Source organism: Alligator mississippiensis, chromosome 3, assembly GCF_030867095.1.
Source record: "Alligator mississippiensis isolate rAllMis1 chromosome 3, rAllMis1, whole genome shotgun sequence".
NCBI lineage: Eukaryota > Metazoa > Chordata > Crocodylia > Alligatoridae > Alligator > Alligator mississippiensis.
Window position 1 is genome coordinate 46,776,508 of NC_081826.1, and position 21,862 is coordinate 46,798,369.

Below are 21,862 nucleotides of genomic sequence, written 5' to 3' on the forward strand. Positions count from 1 at the left end.
CCTCCAGCCCCGCATAGAGGAGGGTGGGGAGAGCTGAGGCAGGGCTCCCTTTTCCACGTGTCAGCAGCAGCTGCAGCTTTCCAGCTGCCCCCGGGCCCGGGCAGGCGGAGAGGCAGGGGCGCAGGGCTGGGCTGGGCTGGGCTGGGCGAGGCGGACGAGCGGGGAGGGTCAAGCCGAGGAGAGGGCGGGAGGCAGGCGCGGGGAGTGGCGCGGGCGGGCTCGGGCTGATAAAAGGGAGCCCGAGCCCGGCGCAGAGTCAGCACCGCGGACAGCACCGCCAGCCCAGCCATGGCCGCAGAGGCTCACCTGCAGGCAGCCGAGATCTCCGCCTCGCAGTGCTTCGAGATCTGGCGCCACTACGACTCTGACGGTGACTCTCCGCCCTCCTGCCCCGGCCCCGGCCCCGGCCCCACTCGGGAGCCCACTGCCAAGCCCCGGCCCCGGCCGCGGCCGCCCCCTCGCTCCAGCCGCAACTTTGGGCAGCGACCGCGGAGCTGCGGCCCCGGCCCCGGCCCCGGCGCCCTCGGGGCGGACGCGAGTTGGGCGCCTCCAGCCGGAGCTGGGAGCTCCCCGGGCGGGCCCGGCCCTTGCTGGGGGAGGGAGGCGGGTGCTGGGGGGCTGTCGCGGGCCGGGGCTCGCTGCCAGCCGCCGACCTCTCTCTGTTGCAGGCAATGGGTACATGGACGGCAAGGAGCTGCAGACCTTCATCCAGGAGCTGCAGCAGGCGCGGAAGAAGGCAGGGCTGGTAGGTCTCGGTTTCCTTCTGCTTTAGTCCGTCTTTGCTTGAGCAAACTTCTGCCGTGGGAGCGGGAGGGGATCTCATCTGTGCGCCTGGATCTCCCCGCCTTGTTCCCCCCGCAGAGATGAAGGGAAACAGGGTGTTGTGTAGACAGCTGCACGCGCCAAGGGGAATAAATATCGTCACCCTGGGAAGGGGGACATCCTAGGGAAGGGGGCACTTGGATCCCCCTGGCAAAGGGGGGGGGATCTAGTGACCCACTAGACTCCTCCCCCCCACCCCAACATCTCTCAATGTTGAGAGTCTACAAAATTACGCGCTTTATATCACTATATATTTTACCCTGGACTCGTCCCCTGGCATGACCTAATGCCCCATCCATCTATTTTCAACTCCCAAGTCAGCCGGACTCATTTTCAACTCCTCCTTGAAGAGGAAGCATGGGATGAAATGCATCTCTGCCCCTTGGTGGTCAATAAACAGAGCTGCAGATTAACCCTAACGAGGTATTTGTGGCTTCCCGGTTCTTCTAAAAGAGGAAACCGGGCATTTAAATTGTGGTGGCCTAAAGTGGAAGGAACGAAGGAGCCCCTGAGCAAACGTTCATGTGTTAAATCAGTGCAACGCGTGTGATGCATATTGTAGTAAGAAACCTCAATAACTGGGGCTTCAACAATATCTTAAGAGATTTTTAGGGTGAGGCAAGATCCTGCATATTCACTGCATTTTAAAATTTGGGGAAGAGAGAAAACAAAATGCCTCTGTACAATGACACAAACTAAATATGTTGGGGCACTTGCTTCCTGAATAAATAACTTTAAAATAATCAGTTTTATGGAATAGATCATTTAGGATCAAACTACAGTTTACACACCCTCTGAAATCAATCCACTATCCAAAAAATGCTTTTAAAGACACAGGAAATTTAAATTACACCTATTAACTGCCCTGCATGAAGGAGGGGAGATAGGACTGAGAAATTAATGTTAGTTTTTGAATCATAGAATTCTTGCCTGCTTGGTTCTTAGTAGTTAAATGCTCAAAACAAATATGCATATTTTTATTTGTTCTGTGGCAAGTACCAGCTTCCTATTTAGCTTTATGAGTTAAGTGTACACTTGAAAAAAATGTCATCTGTAATACTACATATAAAATTATGAGCAATCTTGATATCAGCTAATCCATTTTTATAAAACTCTCACTGTGAACCCACCTACTTCTAAACATATAAGTCTCATCTTAAAAGATCTCATAATATTGGAAATGATGTAATTGCATTGCCTAACAGAAAGTTCTCTGTGATCTTTTTTCTTGGCCGAAGAAGAGAATAAATTACCACAAAACATGCTGTTTTTATTTTTTTTCACTAAAACTAAATACCTTTAACGTAAAGTGGGGTCAGTAAGTGTGCACATTTGAAAGTAGATAATTTGAGACTGTATTGAGGAACATGTATTTGGCATATATTTTTAATGTGAACAGTACTCTTACTAACAGTCCTAACATAGTATTCAATGGATGAAGATTTAGAGATCTTAAATCAGGATGATCTACTTCATTTAAAAACCATCTTCATTTTTCTCCAGAAGTAATTTGTGTCATATGTCTCCTACTTAAAAATTAGAGTGCTCATAAAGTAATATAGAAGATCCCTGTAGGGTTATTCTTGTCTGCCACCCACTTTATCATTTATAGCTTTTTATAGACTCTGCCTTTACAGTGGTTATATTTTGAAAGTGCTTAGGTGCTTAATTAATTTCACTTTTGTCATTGCTCTGGTATGAGCCTATTTCTGGAATATTCTGCTGAAAGGACCAATCTACTGTGCCAGCAAACTGAACTTCAGTACTCTTACTGGATCCATAGATGCTTGATATCTTGATCCCTGAAGTCTTTTTTTTTTTTTTTTAATTATGGACATGTGCCATAATTCAAATCTAAGCCAATTCTTGGATTTGGAGGCTCATTTACCAAACAAGCATCTCACCAGTTCACATCTTGTTTCACTGGATACTACTTGAGTAGCTTTTATTTTCTTGTCCTTTGCCAGAAAGGACATAATGAGAAGCTAATGGATGTCTTATGTAATTTTTGTGGCTGTCCTGTTCTTAGCCCCAAAAACTTCTCTGCCATCATTAACTTCTGAATTTCAGGTAATTTCTCATGCTCAGTATTGCTGGACTATTCAATTATGCATTCTTCATAGTTGGTTTTTATATCAGTCATGTCACATGAGTTAAAAGAGTCCCAGTGATTCAGTCTTTGAACAGGATGGCTTAACTTCTCTCTGTACTTTTCTCAGCTTCTGAACTGCTCTAATTATTTTGTCACCCTAATACTTATGTAATTCCTTTATTAATCAAACGTGCATTGAAAAGTCCATTCTTTTGCCACTCCTACTTGTCAAGAAGAGTAACATGCAACTTGATTCCTGTCATCACTATCTAGTAGTACGACCAGAAGGAATTTACACTGACAGTTTTCTGTGGTAACATTTTGTATTTTTACTACTTATGTGAAATATGGAGTTGCCACAATCTGCTTTCACAAATGCTAGAATACATCGCTTTTCAAGATATAAATTTATAAGTATAACAATGTATATGCATTAACTTCTTTGGTCAACATGAGCATCTTCTGTCATCTTACTCTTTCTCTTGAGAGTTGACAAATGTGTGGCGTAGTAGTTAAAGCAGGGTTTCTCAGACCTGCCCCTGATTCATGGAATGACTTTATGCAAGCTATACATCAGTTCCTCAATTGTCCCACATGTAAAATAAGAATAAATGATAACTCTACCTCAGAGATATCAGCCGCCTTACTGTTTGAAGGTGCAATAGTACCTATGTTTACTTAGTGCCATCCGTCCTAGGATTGTAAGGCACATTCTGAACGCTTACCGTAGTCACAAAACCCCTGAATCAGGTAAACATACAATGTCAAAGGGAGAAACTCAGGCTTTTTTGATAGATAACTTATTCACAAACAATATGCAATTGATTTGCAGATAAAAGCAAGAAAAAATCCTGAATAATTTTAAATGAAGGACATTGCATTTTTCAGACTATAAGAAGTGACCATATCTCCTTTTATAATTGTGCAGTGTCTGGCATGTTGTGGATAGTATGAGAAATAAAGAATAATACCATTTATTAAAATCTTTACCCAGGACTTATTAGAATGTTGATAGCCAGACTTTAAAGTTTGAGCTTTACCTGCTCAGTAAATACGTTGGGATCTTTGGAGAAAAGGTGACATTGAAGTGCAAAGGATTAACAATTACATTTTAATTAAAAACACTGCAAATTACTAACCTAAAACCGATGACTTTGAAGGGGAAAGGATACTGGGCTATTGTCTGCTTTTTTATAAAATCTTGCATTTTATCAGTCTCTACTAATATGGATTTGGGCTACAATCCACTGGAACTTACTCATTCAACATTCCCTGTGTCCCTGATTGGAGATTCACCTAAGTAAGGACCTTCAGGACAAGGTCATCTTCAAACCATAGTTCCTGGCCAGGATTCATTAGCATGGGCTCTTGGAGGTTTTCCAATGAAGTCAAAGGGACTCCTTAAATGTGGAGGGGGGGGTTGTAGTAAGAAATTCTGAAACAAGTTTAGTTCTTCATATGAAGCTCATACCTTACTGCCACACTTTAAAAAGAAGCCATCATTTTGGACAAATATGTGGTAAGAACAAATGTTCATGCAATTAGCAATTACTGTTTTGGCCCTGTGAATTTAATCTGTTATTCAGGATTTTTCTAACATGTTTGAAAGGATTTTCTCCCCCACAGATCATCATTCTTAACATCTGTTCTAGCAGTAAAGTTCTAGTTCTGCTTTTATGACATCATGAAAAAATAGGCAACCAAAAACTGACTTAATTGGGAGATCAGTTAGGAGACAGGTCAAAAGAGGATAAGGACATAATTGAAATGGAATGTAGAAAGATGTGAAAAGCAAATATGTAGTATCAGACACGTTAACATTTTCTCCACTATGAAAGACTTACTATTAAAATTGTTCATTTAAAAATTAAAACTGAATAAAAAAACTATTAACTATTAACTAAAAAAACCTATTCAGTTTTTTCCTATCAACAGAGAGTTGGGCCCATGCTTCAGCATATTTAGATTTATAATGAAATGTTTTCATTTTCTAAAATAAAATAGAAATTATGAAGGTTGTATTCTGTTATTCATTGGTTTTTGTAGTATCTTCTCAAGCAGTCATATTCATCACAGTGAAATTATACAGGGAGAAAACACTACTCTGTTTCAGTAAAACTGGAAAAATCATCATAGGTTGTTTATATGAAAGTTATATGGCAATAATTCATTTATATTGAAGTACTTAGCACATCTGTCTCAAATAATAATTCCATTGTTGTAAACTTCTAGGAATTAACATCTGAAATGAAAGCTTTTGTGGACCAGTATGGGGGAAATGTCGATGGAAAAATAGGAATAGTAGAGGTAAGGTAGTTTCCTTATTTTATGATGATTGATTTGCGTGTTTGTCCAGAATGCTCTTAGAATAGTATAGTATGGCATGACTTGAACATAATCTGCAAGTAACTGTATTGTCATGATTTGCTATAACAGAATATTCCTTCTCCCAATTTAGGATCTTAGTGTTTTCTCATTGTGACAAAGAAAATCAAAATATTCCTTTCTCCTTCTGAAACATTTTACTACACCTCATTACACTTTACAGGTTTAAGTTAATAAAAAAAAATTAGAAAACCAGCATTTTAGTTTTCCTGTGATATAAATAAAGTCTGCATGTTTTCAGGAAATTCCGGCTGCAGAACAGATCACTGTGCTGACATACAGAATAATGTTTGCAGTCTAAATTTGACTTGAAATGGGCATTCAATCCCAAACTCCTATAACAGGTATAAAACAATGGTGTGTAACTTGGCTAAGTGTCCAGTTTCTCCCCCCTCCCCGCCCTTTGTAATCATTTTACATAAGGCTATTTCTAAATAACATATATATAGCAAGGATGGGTAATAAAGGCTAAAATTTGTTGACATTCTGAATAGATTTGACAATGGCTATGATCCAGTAAATGAGGGCTTTGGATTACTTACGACTTCCTGTACTGAACTCAAATATGGCTAGACATGTAACATAGAAAACATGTCTTGTTTGTCCCCTTTGCAAAAGGCTAGATCCAGCTGCTGCTCTGCCCTAGGTCTGTATGGTTCACAGCTTTTTTAGCATGTGGGCCACATTTTACGAAATGGATTCTCATGAAGTCACTTCCCTTTCCAAACCCTTCTGTCTAGTTCTTAGTTTCTAATTGTGCAAATCAACAAGGTATCTATGGTCTCAGCTTCAGAATCACTATTTTAGGACCAGATCCACAACTTACTGAATGAGGGGTTATGTCATTGACTTAGGTAAAATCAGATTTAACACAGTGAAGTTTCTGACTTTATGATCAGACAAATGTCCTGGGACAGTATATAGAGACCTCCTTGGAAACCAACTATGACTACAATATTTGTCATGATTTACTTTTAAATTACAGGCATTTTAAAATGTGGTACTAAACAGAATGTACAACTAAAGGTAATAAATGAGATAAACTCAAAATATCCACTACCCATACAGGGCCACTTTGAGGTTTAGTCCCTTTTTTATGCCAATGTATAATTTCAATACAAAGCTTCAATATGCTTGCTAAAATATTTATATCGTTTAATAAAAATGTTCCTAGATAAATGAACAAATGTTCATTTATCAACCCCATTTGCTAATTTCTTGCCACATTTAATTAGAAAAGCATCCTGATTTTTCAAAAGACAACTTATTCATGGTCACAGTTATTTGTGAATTTTGCAAATAGGGAAAACAGCATGCTGCTATTTCTCTACAGTTATTATAATTAGTCTATGGCTGAATGAAATTGAACAGGCACATTTTTAAATTGTCATTCAAATAACTACCATTTTTTAGTACAGATAATAATAGCAGGCTGCCGCATGAGGAGTACGCAGACTGCTCGTGAAAGGCACTATGAAGCTACCTGTTAAACAAGGAAACTTTGAGGTGTTTTTCCCAAGTTGTTCTAAGTTTTTGTACTGGCTCAGTAAAGCTGGAAAACAGGCCTCATCATGTCATGCCTTAGTATCTGTAATTAAATGCTAAGCACTCCCACTGTCCACTGATGTCCGTGGGTTTTCAAGAAATGTAGCACTTAGCCAGACATCCTCAGCACTACGTTTCTAACTCAGGAGATAAAGGACTGCTTAAGCTGCATTTCTGTATCACTGTGAAACTGAATTTGTCTGTAGAGTGCTATGATATCTCAGCTAAAAGGTGCTGCATGCACAAAATATTATAATATGTTGATGATGATGATGATATAATAATGTATATGATTAATTAGATCTTTTAACCCTAATTTGGCTTCTAATTTAAAATACCTGTGCTTCCACAATGAATTCAGCTCACTTTCATCCTTATTCAGATATTTCCTCCTCAAGTGTAGCTAAAAAACATGTTTTCAATAAAAAACTCTGTTTTATTGTGTTAATAAGTGCAAAGCACAGACATGATAGCACCACAGACCCTGCAAGTGCTGTAAATGTATCCTGATTATTAGTTATTCTTTAAAAAGTTGTTGAAATGGATAAAGAGGAGACCATGGATAAAGACTGTCAATAAAACAGCACATTTTCAGTCCTGCCACCCAAGTTAAGTAAAGCCTTAAAGTGTAGATTCGGAGTTTAGGAGTACATTATTGTGGTGTGTTCTCTAGCTTTTAACCAGTTCCCACAAGTTAAATGTATTGCTTCCTTTCCTCCAAAAAAAAGAGACTTTTTTTTTTTTTGCTGTGTTTGTTCACGCTGATGCCTTTACTGGAATGTAAATCTTGAAAAACAGTTTTTAAATCTCAGGGTTTGTAGGTATTCCATATTCAAATGCTTTGAAAGCTTAGTCCTACATTGGAAAATAATTAGTTACTATACTGAAAGTGCTTTCCTTTCTCCTCCTCACAACTCATTACAGGATTTACAGTAGGGCTCAATACCAGGAAGTGAAATCCACTTAGGTAATGATTTATAGAAAACTGTAGCACACTGGTCATAGTGTTCAGTTTTAAATACTCTAGCTTCTTTTCCAGCTAGTAATCAAAATTCTACCTTCTATCTTTAATAACCCTACAATCAGATGTAGAGGAGTCAAGCCACATTCAGTGGAACCATCCTTCCAAATATGCTCTGTTAATCATAATGCAGAAATAGTAGCCAGATTATCTGCTAAAGTGGTAGGGGCTTACAGGAAAATTTACAAAACTGTGGTTGTGCCCAGAGTTTGCTATTGCAAGGGAGCGTTTGTAGAATTCCACATTTCTATTTAGACACCCTTATTAACTCCTGTACTTCAAAACTGTAGATGCTTTAGAAGCAGGAGCTCTAGAATTGCCACAAGTCTTCTACATTTACTCACTCTCAGTGACTCAGTTAAACTTGCTTCACATTACAAGCTAAACAGCTAAGTGCTGTCAAACATGCAAGATAGGTATGTGTTTGCTGGGCTGTACAACTTTCAGTAATATAAAGATCCTCCAGATGGAACTTAATCACTGCTGATTCACACAGGAGTCAAAAGAATCAAGCTCCTCCTCTCCTAGTTGTACCGACTCTCAATGCTAACAAGAGTTAGAGAAGTAAACCGGGAAAATTTTACTTTTGTCTAAAATCTAAGCAGATGCAAATTAATATGAAATTATCAAATGAGAAAGGTATTCAACTATCCATGAAAAGTAAATCTAGATATAGCAATACTGTATGTGTCTCTCTCAGGTTTGTGCGGAAGTTACACAACTGTGTGAATGAGACCATACCTTCAAAGAATATTTTCCTTGTTGTAGTAATGTATTGCATGCAGTAAATCTGATTTGGTGCTGCTAGTTAGTCATTCTTTGGAAAGTTACTATTTTCCACTCTGTTTTTTCCAAAGTCATTAGCAATTAACTGTAGCTAACAGTAAGTCACAATGTAGAAGTTACAGCAGCAGCACGTTTCCAACTAGCTGTACACATTAAAGAACTTGTGATTGCAAAACTGTGATTTGTCCCTATAGTTTAAGGGGACAAACTACTTTCCAATGAAATCAGGAGACGCAATTCTTACTGACCTTAAGACTTAGCCAGAATATAAGCAACAATAATGAAGATCTGGAATTTGTGATTTAAATTAAGATTTTTTTTTCAAACATGTATGTCTAAATAGGGATACAGGAACCTATTTTAGACACCCAAATAAGTGGCCTAATTTTTTCAAAATTGACAAGTATGCAACAACTCCTGCTGACTTGCGTTAGATGAAGTCCAGTTTGTCAACACAAGCTCCAGGGTGCTCAGGGCTTAAAAAAATTAGGTCAGTTAGATACCTAAATTTGGCTTTAGTAACCTTAGTTTAGGCCACCATTCCTGTAATTTCCATATTTAGAAATAGCCAGTGATTATACAGTATTGCTGAAGGTGGTATTCTGTATAAACTGATGTTTTTGACAGTGACTGGAGGAAGAATGTTTTATATCCTTGTAAGTGAATATTTAAAGCTCTGAAATTGTTTTGTTTGTATCTATACACACTTCTGCCCAAAGTAAAAAATCAGTCCATCAACATCAGCTAGGTGAGTGGAAAAGGTGATTTACCCTTGGCATCCCAATCCCTCCATTGGGAAAGATGAAGAGGGATCTAGTCGGGAAGGAGCAGGAAATTCTAGCTGTCTTAATTTTTCCCCACATGCCAATGCCAGAGAAATATACCACACAATCTACACACATGCACACACATACTCCATTTGCTCCTAGCACGGAATGGAATTTCTGACTTGAAACAGATACACCTCACTTTCTATCAATTAGGCTTAGTATTTAACAATTTAGCAAAAACACTCAGAATTCTCTTTGATATGCTTGATAGTCTATAATCAGCTTCTGCATTGTTGCAAGTATTATAAGTGTCCTGGCAAATATGACTGATTTCTTGCGATGATAATTTTGGAAATGCAGATGGTTTATTTCCATCTCTTTGAAATCTGGTAAAACGTGCCTATGGAATGTGGGACAGGAACTGAAGGCAGCTAAGAGTTCCCTTGGAATCCAGCAATAAAGCCCAAGCAAGGACCTATAATTAGACAGTAATACTGCAATGAATTGGGTGAATTAATATAGGGGAAAGCATAAGAGATGAACATAGAAAAGCTCAGCATTTTGAATCTGAAATCTAAAATGACTTTGCTGCTATGAGGAGTTTGTTACATCTGCTCTTTACAAAAGGATGAATTTAAGTGGTATTTTCCTCCTTCTCTACTCAGCTTTTAAAATCTTTTTCTTCTTTTCAATTCCTTCTCCTTACCTTTTTAAAGAGAGATGATCTACTTCTTCAAACAAAAACATTTTTTGGTCAAAAAATCTTTTGAACATGTTTTTAATTTTTTTTAAAAATTATTTGGGGGTTTTTGTTTTGTTTAGTATGAGGAGAGAAAAACCCAATGAATTAAGTATTGAACATTTTAAAATCATCATCTTTTTTTTTTTTCCAACATTGGGTTTCATGTGGAGATAAGTCAGTAGTCATCACCAGAACATCAGATTAAAACAGTACAACATGAAACTGGCTTCATTTTTATTTTTTGTGAAAGTGTAGGTTGACGCTTATCTTGCAGGGGCAGAGCTTTGGGCATGAAGTGATGGGAGATCCCCTACCATGCTGTTGTATCTGAAGGGCTCAGGATTGGGACTGATTAATGCCAATCAATTCCCATTTCTCTACTGTACATATTCTCTGAGTGCCCTGGACAGCAACAGCATATAGGGCAATGCTGACTGCTCTGTGGCCAGTAGCAGTGCAGCCAGCTACAACAGAAGCTATGTTTGCAGACATATGGAAAGGCAGCATCCAGGACTACTGCCAGTTACTCTCCCTCAGCTACACTACTGCTCCTTCTTCTCTTCTCCCTTCCTCATTGATTCCTCTGCACCTTCACTTTCTCCATTGTATTGTCCCCTTTAGAGTTTGCCTTTACTCAGTAATCACAGCTCTGTAGTTTTCCTTCACCTTGCTCTCAATATACCTCATAATTCTCTGCATTTTATACTCAATTCACCCTAATAACTTTCTTCCCCTGTTTGTTTTCCCATTCCACTTTTTTTGCCCAATTAAGCTTTTACAATTAAGCTTTTACCTACATTGTGAGTCTTTTCCTTTACTTTGCCTGGCTCAGCTTTAGCACTGCTGGCTCAGTCCTTCCTCTCTGATCTGCTGGTCTTTCTGCTCCTGAGGAACCTGGCCAGAGGCAAGGCGAGACACCAAGGGCTACTTGGAGGCATGGTCCTTGCTCTAATGTGTGGGTGCACTTCTACAAATGAAAAGCAGCACCTTGGCTGTCTGTCAGATCATATATTGCTGGCTATCAGAAGAAGATGGAAAGAACTGATCAGGAATATGCACCATTTGTCAAATTTATATGCTGAGAAAGGGACAGACAAGCCTGTTTTGTAAGTTGGTGAGAGGACCCCTACCAAAGCACATAACTCAATACATTGGAAAAAAAAAAGGAACAATCCATAAGAACTGGGTTTTGCAGGAATACTACATATGCAGCAGATGAGCAACAACCAGAATGACTTGAACCAGAGATTACAGGAGCCAGGAGTAATTTTCTTAATGGTTTCACTGGAAGTATTTAAAACAAAGTTAACTAGCTGCCCAAAGCTGGGAGTAAGAGGATGCAATTCAAATCTTGCCTGGACAGTGACATGATGTAATGATTATATCTTAGAGGTCTCCCAGGCCCAAATGAGATACCCGGTGTGAGTTTATAATACAATTAATCTGTCAAACCATAGGATGTGAAAGCAATTCATAACTCCTTTTAGAGTCCAAGAGAAGAACACCATCTATTGTTTAAGAAATGGTTGCTGTTTTACATTAACTTTAAAACTTGCTTTAACTTTGTTGCAGCTTGCTCAGATATTACCAACAGAAGAAAACTTCCTGTTGTTCTTTAGGTGCCAGCAACTAAAGTCAAGTGAAGATTTCATGCAGGTACTGTATGCTAATTTGCCTTTCATAACAGCATCCTAGTGTAGCTGTTTTAAAAGGTATTAGAAGGTTGCATGCAACTTGCAGAGGCTTAGAGGGTCCTTTTCAGTCTAATGTTTCTAAAACCTATCTTTCATTTTATGACTGCAGACATGGCGAAAGTATGACACTGACCACAGTGGCTTTATTGACACTGAGGAACTAAAGGTAAAGTGATGAGCGTATGTATTTTACAGTAATTGGAAGGGTGTGTGTATATATATATTTAACTCCAATACTGATATCACTACCTGTTTCTTCAAACTTCAATGGCTGTTGAAATGTGAAACCCAAGTAGAAAATGATATCACTAATTGATGTTTCTATCACAGACAAATGATAAAGTGCAAATTCAGTCTGATCAGCAATTCTAAAAATGGCATTTAATGCAGGTCCTTTTTTGTGTCTTGAGTAATTTCCTGCTACCATGTGTCCACTTTAGAAGGCAAACTATTTTAAACTACCTGCCCTACAAATTTAGCTAGGTTTCTGAGAACTAAGTTAGATTCCCTGAAGGACCTCATATGCTGCATACCAAATTCTGCTCACACTAGCATCCGTACAACATCCTTGTTTGTTCCATGCTAGATCCTCTCCCATACAACAGCAGTCTTACTGCTCATGTTTGCTTTGCATGTGTGAAACTGTTAGGAACTTAGTGCAATAGAATCGAGATATTTTGCAGAGTTAGGATCCTAAGCCCACTGCAAAGATAAGGGTGTGTCAATTAATTTGAGGAGCTGCAAAAAACAGTGAGGTGCCCCAGCTGGCCTTGCCTTTTATTTCAAAGGGTGCTGATTCTCTGATCAGCTGGCTAGGACTGCTTCTGTGCTCCAGCTGAGTTAAGAAGCAGCAGCCTTTGAAGTAAAGCTGCAGCAAGCAACTCATCCTTAATTTAGCAACCTGCTGCAAATTAAGTGGGTTATGGACCAATCAAATATGAATGATTTAGGTTCTACTGTACTCAGTTCTGCTGGTATACATGGAAGAACAGAATCCAGTTTGATCTGTTGACTTTGCAGAGCCACACAGCTCATGGAAGTAAAAACCAACAGTGCTGCAATCAGCATATACATGGAAGGCAGGTCTAAGTAAAAGATTGCCACTTTGTCAGAATAAAATTTCATTTTCACAGTCGAGGCTGTGGAACTAAGCCTCAATTTTAATAAGTTGGTATAGTTCCCTTTGAAGTAAAAAGTTCTAGGATAATTTATTTGTGCTTACTATTGATTGCAATGAACCACCTTGGCCATATACAGAATACCAAACCAGAAGTGCTTGCACAGTGACCAAAAGCATTCAAAAGTGCTAAATTGCCTGAAATCTTTAAAAAGTGCTTTTAAAAAGCAGCACTTATTTTATTAATCTGTGTAGTCAAATTACCTCCTTTCTCCAATCCACTCTCAAGCTATTTTGGTAATACAAAATATCTGTAACAACTCTACTAAAGATTCTGCCTCATGATGAAGTTCATAGCTGGAAAGCCACATCCTATAGACTTGGTGGGCAGATGTCTGTTCCAGCTCAGAAATTACATGTCAAAAGAGAGGTGTCTGGTTGGAGCCATAGCTGGTATATGTTGCACTCCAGCAGACCCTTAAACTCACCCTCCCATTTGTATCATTTATGGCTGCTACTAAATGCTGGGCTGATGAAGAAGGACCTAGAGATCTGGGGAAGCTTAACTGTGTCCCTGACAGCCCCCTGCTCTGCTGTGCTGAGCAGATCTTATCTTCCAGTGAGAATCTGGATTATTTTAATCCTTTCAGAACTATTTGTTATAGCCGGTTTTCCCTTAAACTAGTAATCAGTAAACTATTTCTCTTGACATGTATTGCTATAGTGGAAGAAATCCTGGTATTAACTGCCATGTTCATATAAGAAATCAGTTGATCTAATCAAACCACTTATTATCTCTTAGTAGCATCCCCTCTCCCTGCCCCTGTCCCTCTGTCTCTCTTTTTTTGCCAATTCACTCCTAGCATCTGACAAAACAGACTGTTTCCTACAAAAGCTTATACCTCTCTGAACCAGTTAATCTACAAGGTGCCACCCCCCCTTACCTTCCATCATTCAGGGAAGTATATTTTATATATAAATCAGTTCTAACTTGTTTTAAAAGAATAGAAGATCCAAAATATTTCCATGAAATCTGTTTGCAGCATTTCTGTGGTGGTTTCTGTATATTAACTAGGTTTAGAGAATCCTGAATGAGAAAATGCAGAGCATGATGGTGATATTGGAGCATTCTCGGCCCAAGTTCAAGGATGTTACATGTACAGGAATAGGAGCAGAGATGGCTCCTAAGAAAAAAAATCTGTCTTAAAAGCTATGAAAAGGCAGCATTATTCTAACAAATGACATAGAGGTTAAAAAGTAGTGTGCTCCTCATCAAAAGCTGATAAGCACAGACAATTCTCAAGTCTGACAGACTCCTTGCAAAGTAAATTAAAATTTTTAAATATCACAAATCTAGGACAATAGTTCAAGCCAATCAGTGGGGAAAACAAACTTTAGTCTTGAGAGTAAAAGAGGCTGTTTTTGAAGGTCAGGAAGAAACCATGCCAGTCTCTCTAAAAAAAGCTTTGCAGAATTGACTAAGTGAATTTAGTATACCAGAGCATGAAGGAGCAAGACAGGTTCACCTTCACCTGAAGCATCAGGTTCTGGTCACTGCCGTGGGCGGGGAGTAAAGTTGATTAATCATTGACCTTTCCTGTAAAACTATTTTTGTGTTGCAGGCTGTGACTAGGACTCAAAGTATTCTAAGAGGTCTCAAGGTTAATTAATGTAGTTTAATGTTAAAGCTGAGGAGTTAAATGCCAAATCATTTTTTGCAGACTTCTGTATAGTAAATGACATATAAAGCATAAAGTGCTATAGGTTTCTTTTTCAAAATAAAGTAGGGCAGCATACTTGGATTTGTTAAAACAAATGTTGCTATTAGATATATTAAATGTGTAAATTACTACTCATTTGCATACCTATTTTTACATTACTACTAGTTTAAAATTTACTAGTGAAAAGTAGCATCTCCCAACTTCTTTCTAGACTGAAATTGTATTAAACAAAACAGATAACTGACCTGTAACCATCTAGCATGTTTGCAAATATTTACCTGCTTGTTCTATTATTTAACAGAATTTTTTGAAAGACTTACTACAGAAAGCAAATAAGCAGATTGATGATGCCAAGCTAACAGAATACACAGAAATAATGGTAAGATTATTCACAGATATTTCATCCAAAAAGATTGATTGACTTAAAACAGTGCTTATCTTCATCTGCTGACTCTTCCCATTGACTCAAATTAAAATAATTTTAGGTTTCTGTCATTTCAAATTGGACATCAAATCTTACAGCCCACAGCCAAATGTTGTATAGCAAGAAATTCTGTACCTATGATAATTTTAAGCTGTGACCTGTAAATTTTGCTGTATTGGAAAAACAAATATGCAGATAGGAAAGCTGGAAGAAATTCTAGTGTCCTTGGTAATAAGTAGGTGGTGTGTGTGTATAAGCATGCATGCACAGTATTATGCCAAAGACCAATGAACCAGAAAGGTGTAAGGATTTTGCATTGAAGATGCTTTCCTTTCATACAAGATGTAAAACCAAGGTTTTGACCCTTGTTATGAAAAATTCCACAGCACATTTTGTAAGTCTAGCCTCTAAAGCAGGTTTGGAAGCTGATCACCGTGTGCTTGTACAAAGATTCAAGGAGATGCATATTAACTTCTGAAGAGCCACATGTGGCCCTGGACCCGCAGGTTGGCCACCCCTGCTCTAAGGCAACAGAGGGGGGTGTTTGTGGTGGTGGGGGGATCTTTTAGAGTAACTGTATGGTTGGGAGAAAAGTTTGACAAGGTTTTCTGCAAATTTTTCCCTTCTCAGGTATCTCAAAAAAGCCCTTGACTCATACATTTTCTGGACCACCATGGCTACAACACTGTAATCCTTCTAAGGCAAATTTCAACTTAGCTAACTATATTCTACGCATCCACAGTTTCTGTTTTTTCTCTTAAATTGTAACACAGTGTTACTGGTATTGTTGTATTGTTAAATGGGTGCTGCATATTACTGATTTGATTGTGGTGAGTAAAGCAATACGCATACACAAGTTGTGCCTCACGAGCACTTTACAGTGCAATTTACAAGTGACCTATAAGCAGTATAATTGTACATGAGAAGCACTACTTCTGCTTTGTGTTTCCATGTGACTTAATATCAGACATAAGGAAATGAGGTAATAAAAATAAAGTAAAAAATGTAAATTCTATCATGCATCCATTAAACACTGAAAATCACTGTAGAGCAAATTACATACTGGTTAGTCTTAGAGGTTTCTTGTCAGTTCTACACTTCCCACCCTATTCTGCTTCTCCATATGGGGAAGGGTCGCAGGTAGTAGGGCAGGGAGGATAAGACTAGCACTGTCAAAGCCCTGACCAGTCCCATCCTTAAGTTTGTCCAGGCCTAAAGAGCTATTGATGGTTCCGTGATGTAGTCACAAGGATTTGTGTGTTCCAGCAAGAAGGAAATAAAGTCCTTGTCTTGAGTATGGCAAGTTTAAGATGGACATCTGGTTTGTCAACTAAGTTTAATGATGAAGGAATTTTAGAGTGTTAATTTTTCAGACTGGCAGTAAGACAAACATTTCTCAAGCTAACCCCAATTATGTAGGAGGTTAATTAAGCCACAGATTTCTGTCTTTCCTGACAAAGAACCAATGATTCAATATTAATAATGTAAGCTATGTACATGAAAATATTATACATGTGCCAGAAATAATATATTACATGTGTTAGAAAAACAAATATGACATCTCAAATGACTCTTCACCCCATAATGTGTTCTCCATTTTGGGTTTCACAGGTTGAAAGAAGCAATGACAAAATGAACACTGATAAAAGAAATAGCTTATAAATAAGAAAGGAAAAACTAATCAAAACAGCATAACAGAGATTAAAAGTACTGACTAGCAAGAGAAAGGTGGAAGCAACTAACAAGCAACTGGATATAACACGGCTCCTTTAGGACAGCAACTGCTTGCCTCTGCCAAACTTATAGATGTTAGGGTCGGAAGGGACCTCAATAGATCATCGAGCCCGACCCCCTGCATAGGCAGGAAAGAGTGCTGGGTCTAGATGACCCCAGCTAGATGGATATCCAACCTCCTCTTGAAGACCCCCAGGGCAGTGGAGAGTACCACCTCCCTTGGGAGCCCATTCCAGACCCTGGCCACTCTAATTGTGAAGAAGTTCTTCCTAACTTAAAACCCTCTGCCCCAGAAAGGCATGCTGGGAATAAAAGGGAGGGGAGGATTAATAGGAAACTGGTATACAAGCATTTTGGGGGGGACTACCACTGTATTCCTAGCGTGCTTTTGAACAAAGTTGAGTCTTTTCTCACCCAATCAGTTTAAGGAATTACACACATTTTCCCCCACATGCCTCCTCAATTATTGCACATGTACAATTACTGAAAGAGGCTGGGGACTGTTTGTTTTCAGCTATATATCTACCAACACTTTGTATGGTCAGTTTTCCTCTCTCCACACAACGTGAAGGGAGATAGCATTTGAAAATATGAAAATGCAACTGTATATCTATAAAAACTGGCACAAGACAGACAAGTGTAATACCTCAAACCACTTATAAATAATTTTAAGTTGCTTATGCCTCCTAAAACGTTAGCCAGAAACTTGAAGTGTCCCTATTTTTTATTTCTATGACACACTTATTATTACATTTTAGGTGGCAAACCAGTTTTTAATACAATAGGATCCTGAAAATAGTTTGAAATAATATATTTCTGTAGTATCACATTGCTATATGAATTTCTATTATATCAAAACTTAAATATATGGGGAAATATACATACTAATTTCAAATTGTGACTCACGATAAAAAAATTACCTCAGCTGAAAAAAAGCCTATGCTGCTGGATTATTATCACCTGTATGGCACTGAATCTTAATCTACAAATTTGGTAGAGGTAGTAGGAAATCACATCCATGGTATGTGTGTCATTTGGGAAGGGCTAAACTCTGACATCAGTTACCCAGTAATCTGGAGTAGCTCCTCTGAATTGCAGACAAGACTATTTCTGGGTCTTTGAAATCCTTTGGCACTGTTGGACACACAAAACTATCAGGCAGCAAATAATGTAATGACAGTCAAATTCAGTGTTATGCTGTGACTGCATACCTATTTCCTACTGAACAAGTGAACTATATAATTGCAAGGACAAAAATGGAACCATTCCTTTCCTTTACTTAATATTTTAAAAAATAACGTAAGAAACCCTTTCCTAAAATTCGTTTGGTGGTAGACAGTTGATATGTTAGCTTACAGGAGTGCCAATTTTGACTTTAAAATACTTAGTGGATCTCACTCCATCTTGGAGAGGTTTCCTTCCCTGTCCATCTCTAATGTGAAAAGTTCATTGATGTGTGGAGTTGGATTGAGAGAACATTTTGACACAATGATTAAACAAAGCTGCCCAAACAGTTCCATAATAGGACTTCATTATATAAAGATTTGTTATTGATTTCCTTTTTTGAAAGCTTATAGGCTTTCACAACAGCATACCTGAGAACAAATAGATAGTTTATGGAATTTATTTCCATTATTTTATTTACTTAATATTATCCCATTGGTTCTGAATTTCTCATAGAAATAGCTTTTTTGCTGCGTTTTAATATTCATAAAAATATATATCATATACTTTCAGCTCAGGATGTTTGATGCAAACAATGATGGAAAGCTGGAACTCACTGAAATGGCAAGGTATACTTATGACTTTTCCATATAAATAGTCTGTACCAATATGGAAATAATCAACAACTGTTTGAACTCTGTTTTTTCTACACCCCTCCCTCCCCCCCAATAGGTTACTCCCAGTACAGGAAAATTTTCTTATAAAATTTCAGGTATGTAGCCTTACATTCTGCAGTTTGAATGTTTAACATTATGTGCTGTTCTTCTAATTCTTGCCTTTTTTGATGTTTAGGGTGTCAAAATGTCTGGCAAAGAGTTCAATAAAGCCTTTGAGTTGTATGATCAAGTAAGTCATCAGAAAGTCTCTAAGTCCTATATGTTAATTGAGAATCATTTCCTAAATAAGGAAAAAATAGGTGTATAGCTAAAATAGTTACAATTACTGCTAAGTCAATGGTACAAATGCCTATTTTTCAGGATGGCAGTGGATTCATAGATGAGAATGAACTAGATGCATTACTGAAAGATCTGTGTGAAAAGAACAAAAAGGTAACTCTAGAAGTTTTCTCTTAGCAATTAGTTTAAATTCGGATTCCAAGAAGATTTTAAATGTATAATCCAATAAAGAGAGCTACTAAAACCATGATGGCGTCTGGTACAGTTAAACTTTTGTAGAAGTAATAGCAATGTAAATCCTTAATTAAGTGAACTGTCATACAGCAGATAATATTATGAAGCATCTTTGAGTACAAGTTGTCAGCACTCTACTGTGCATATATAAAAGTTATATACTTAATTTCTATACAGTTCTGTTGGACAGGCTGACACCAAACAATATTTTCCTATTTATTTTGTATCACTGGCAACTTACATATTCATGTTGGTAACTACATTGGATTATTAAGCATTTTGTTTTGTTTCATTTTTAAACTAGGACTTAGATATCAACAACATTTCAACATACAAGAAAAACATCATGGCCTTGTCTGATGGAGGAAAGCTGTACCGAACAGAACTTGCTCTTATCCTCTGTGCTGAGGAAAATTAGTGACTTATCCCCTCCACTTAACTAGTGATATAACTGTATCTACACAATAACTGTGCACTCTAAAGGAGTAGGCTGTACTTTCTTTTATATCTGTAAATTTAAACTGCATATAGATAATTAGCCAGGATGTGTGGCACATTCCTTTCAGTTTGTTTCTATACTGTTTGTAATGTACAGTTTTTGTAACTATATAAGATTGATAAAGAGAATGTCTATGTTTGGGCTAGTCTGTATATTCAATAACAAACTAAAAAAACAATTTTTTGCTTTGGTAAACATGGCTGAAAGAAAAATTAAAAATCTGCTGAGACCATTTTGTTCTTCATATCCTTTGACACCTGCAACATTACCAGGATCTATGTTAAGTAAATGCTAAAGATCTCTTTCTCATTGTATGACTAAATACAGGTTTTTTAAATGGAAAATGAAGAAATACTGTTTTGAAGTAGGAAAGGTAACCAGAGTCGTTTGAATGTGAAGACTTACCAACTGTTGAGAAATATTTTCAACAGTCAGACCTTGCAGATCTATGCTGTCTGCATTTTAGCAGTTAAAGGCTTCTTATCGCGAACTCATGACATATATAGTCATAACATGTAAAAGCAGCTGACATGTGAAATAGCTACCACTACCAGCACTGAAGTTTTCAAAAAATGAAATGTTTTCTATTGCGTTGTTTAACAATCGATGCATTTAAACATGGTTCATAGATACTAAAAAATAGAGGCCTTTAATCTGTTTTGGAAGCCTGGTTAATCTGAAGACAGTACAGTTAGCATAAAAAGAATAGCATAACGTAAGTGTAACTTTCATGAAAATTGCTGTGCCAGAGAATATGATAATCCAATTTCTAAACTATTTTCACATTTTGCAGGTTATAATTATTCTAGTAACTGCTGTTTTTACATCATAGTCTGTGTAACCTATAATTAAATTTAATATACTAAGACTACTGTTGTCTAGTCTACTTCCTGGATTTTTTCCTTTCAGGAAATAGAAAAAAAAAATTACTCTTTTTAAATAGATGCTCCCTGCATCTCACAACAAACATCTAATCTAGAAAATTATTCAAGTTTAAATTAAACCTCAGCTTTCTCCCTTTCCCACTAAAACAATCTATTTCTTAAAATACCTATTTGACAAAGCCAGTACTCTAGTGGGGTCTAGATGTTGTTATTCTGAAGAACAGTTGTTTTTCAAACAGGAACATGCTACATAAATGCTCCTGTATTTTTTTTAATTGCACTCCATAGGTCTGCTTCTCCTTTTACTTTGCTAAGTTTTATGCCAGCATATTTCCATAGACTTAAATGGAGTTGCTCCCAATTTGTAGAGGGGTGAGAGAGAAATCATCCCTGTGTCTTAATATCTGTCAACCCCAAAAGTCCCCACTTAACACATGGTATTTCAGAAGAAATCCCAGGTCTAGAGATTATTACCACAGATACAAGTCCTAAAATATATTTCCTGTAATTTAGTTATCAACCAGGGACAAATCAGTTTTATTAGAAACAAACAGTAAGGTCCTGATCCTTCCAAATATTTAGGCACCTATTTCCTTAAATATGAATTGTGCCCATCTGCTCAAAGGTATGTAGGTGTCTAAGTGCCTTGGGTGCTCTCCAATCCTGAGACAGTAAATTAGGGGTTAGGAGTTAGCAAAGTGATACTTGGTGGTGGGGTTGGGGAAACAATAAATGAGATTCATGATAGGTCATTCTAACAGCTTCATTCCAGTGCCACACATAATGATCTAATTCTTTACTTGCTGATTCACCTCTTTTCTCTATGCAATGTAAAATATAATTGTGTATTTTAAGTGAAGGAAGAGTAAATAGTTTATCTGCCTATAGGCATAATAAATGATAAATTCTGTTTCTTCTCTGCACTTGGAGCATTGGATTTTGCTTTATTTTAACACTTAAAAGCAAAGATGAAAAATCATGTTGTGCTGTAATATATGTGATGTGAAGTCACTTTGCAAAAATTTAGAGTGTTTTTTTTTTTTTTTAAAGAAAAAAGTCATCATATAACTCTATCTTCTGGAACACAATTAAAACATTACCAGTCAAAGGTTTGTTCAAAAACTTGAAAATTCTACCATTGCTATTATCAGCTATCTTCCAATACAGTACAGAATCTATCAAGCAGATCTGAAACATCTATACGATTATAAGAACTGGTTCATATGTATCACAAGTACAATTTCTACTAAAAGAATACATTGCTCTTAGCAC

At 37.6% G+C, this 21,862-nt stretch overlaps 1 protein-coding gene and 1 long non-coding RNA gene across 2 annotated transcripts; both read left to right on the forward strand.

Annotated features, from left to right (window-relative positions):
- The first annotated feature begins 247 nt into the window (after window positions 1-247).
- Window positions 248-21,513, forward strand: CALB1 (calbindin 1). The gene is made up of 11 exons (XM_006266690.4): window positions 248-370; window positions 669-745; window positions 5,147-5,221; window positions 11,736-11,819; window positions 11,967-12,023; window positions 14,997-15,074; window positions 18,591-18,646; window positions 18,750-18,789; window positions 18,870-18,923; window positions 19,055-19,126; window positions 19,512-21,513. The coding sequence occupies exons 1-11, from the start codon at window positions 289-291 to the stop codon at window positions 19,623-19,625; spliced, it is 789 nt and encodes a 262-aa protein (XP_006266752.1). The 5' UTR covers window positions 248-288; the 3' UTR covers window positions 19,626-21,513.
- LOC109282964 (uncharacterized) lies at window positions 15,081-16,806 on the forward strand. The gene is made up of 2 exons (XR_002089984.2): window positions 15,081-15,625; window positions 15,750-16,806. It is a non-coding gene; the product is annotated as an uncharacterized LOC109282964 (long non-coding RNA).
- Window positions 21,514-21,862: the final 349 nt, after the last annotated feature.

What these genes read in the sequence shown, in the direction of transcription:
- CALB1 (XM_006266690.4), top strand. Translation starts at nt 289, where the DNA reads ATGGCCGCAGAGGCTCACCTGCAGGCAGCCGAGATCTCCGCCTCGCAG. An exon ending in GAAAAATAGGAATAGTAGAG is followed by an intron (nt 5,222 to 11,735) that starts GTAAGGTAGTTT and finishes ACTTTGTTGCAG; the next exon opens with CTTGCTCAGATATTACCAAC. An exon ending in CAAGTGAAGATTTCATGCAG is followed by an intron (nt 11,820 to 11,966) that starts GTACTGTATGCT and finishes TTATGACTGCAG; the next exon opens with ACATGGCGAAAGTATGACAC.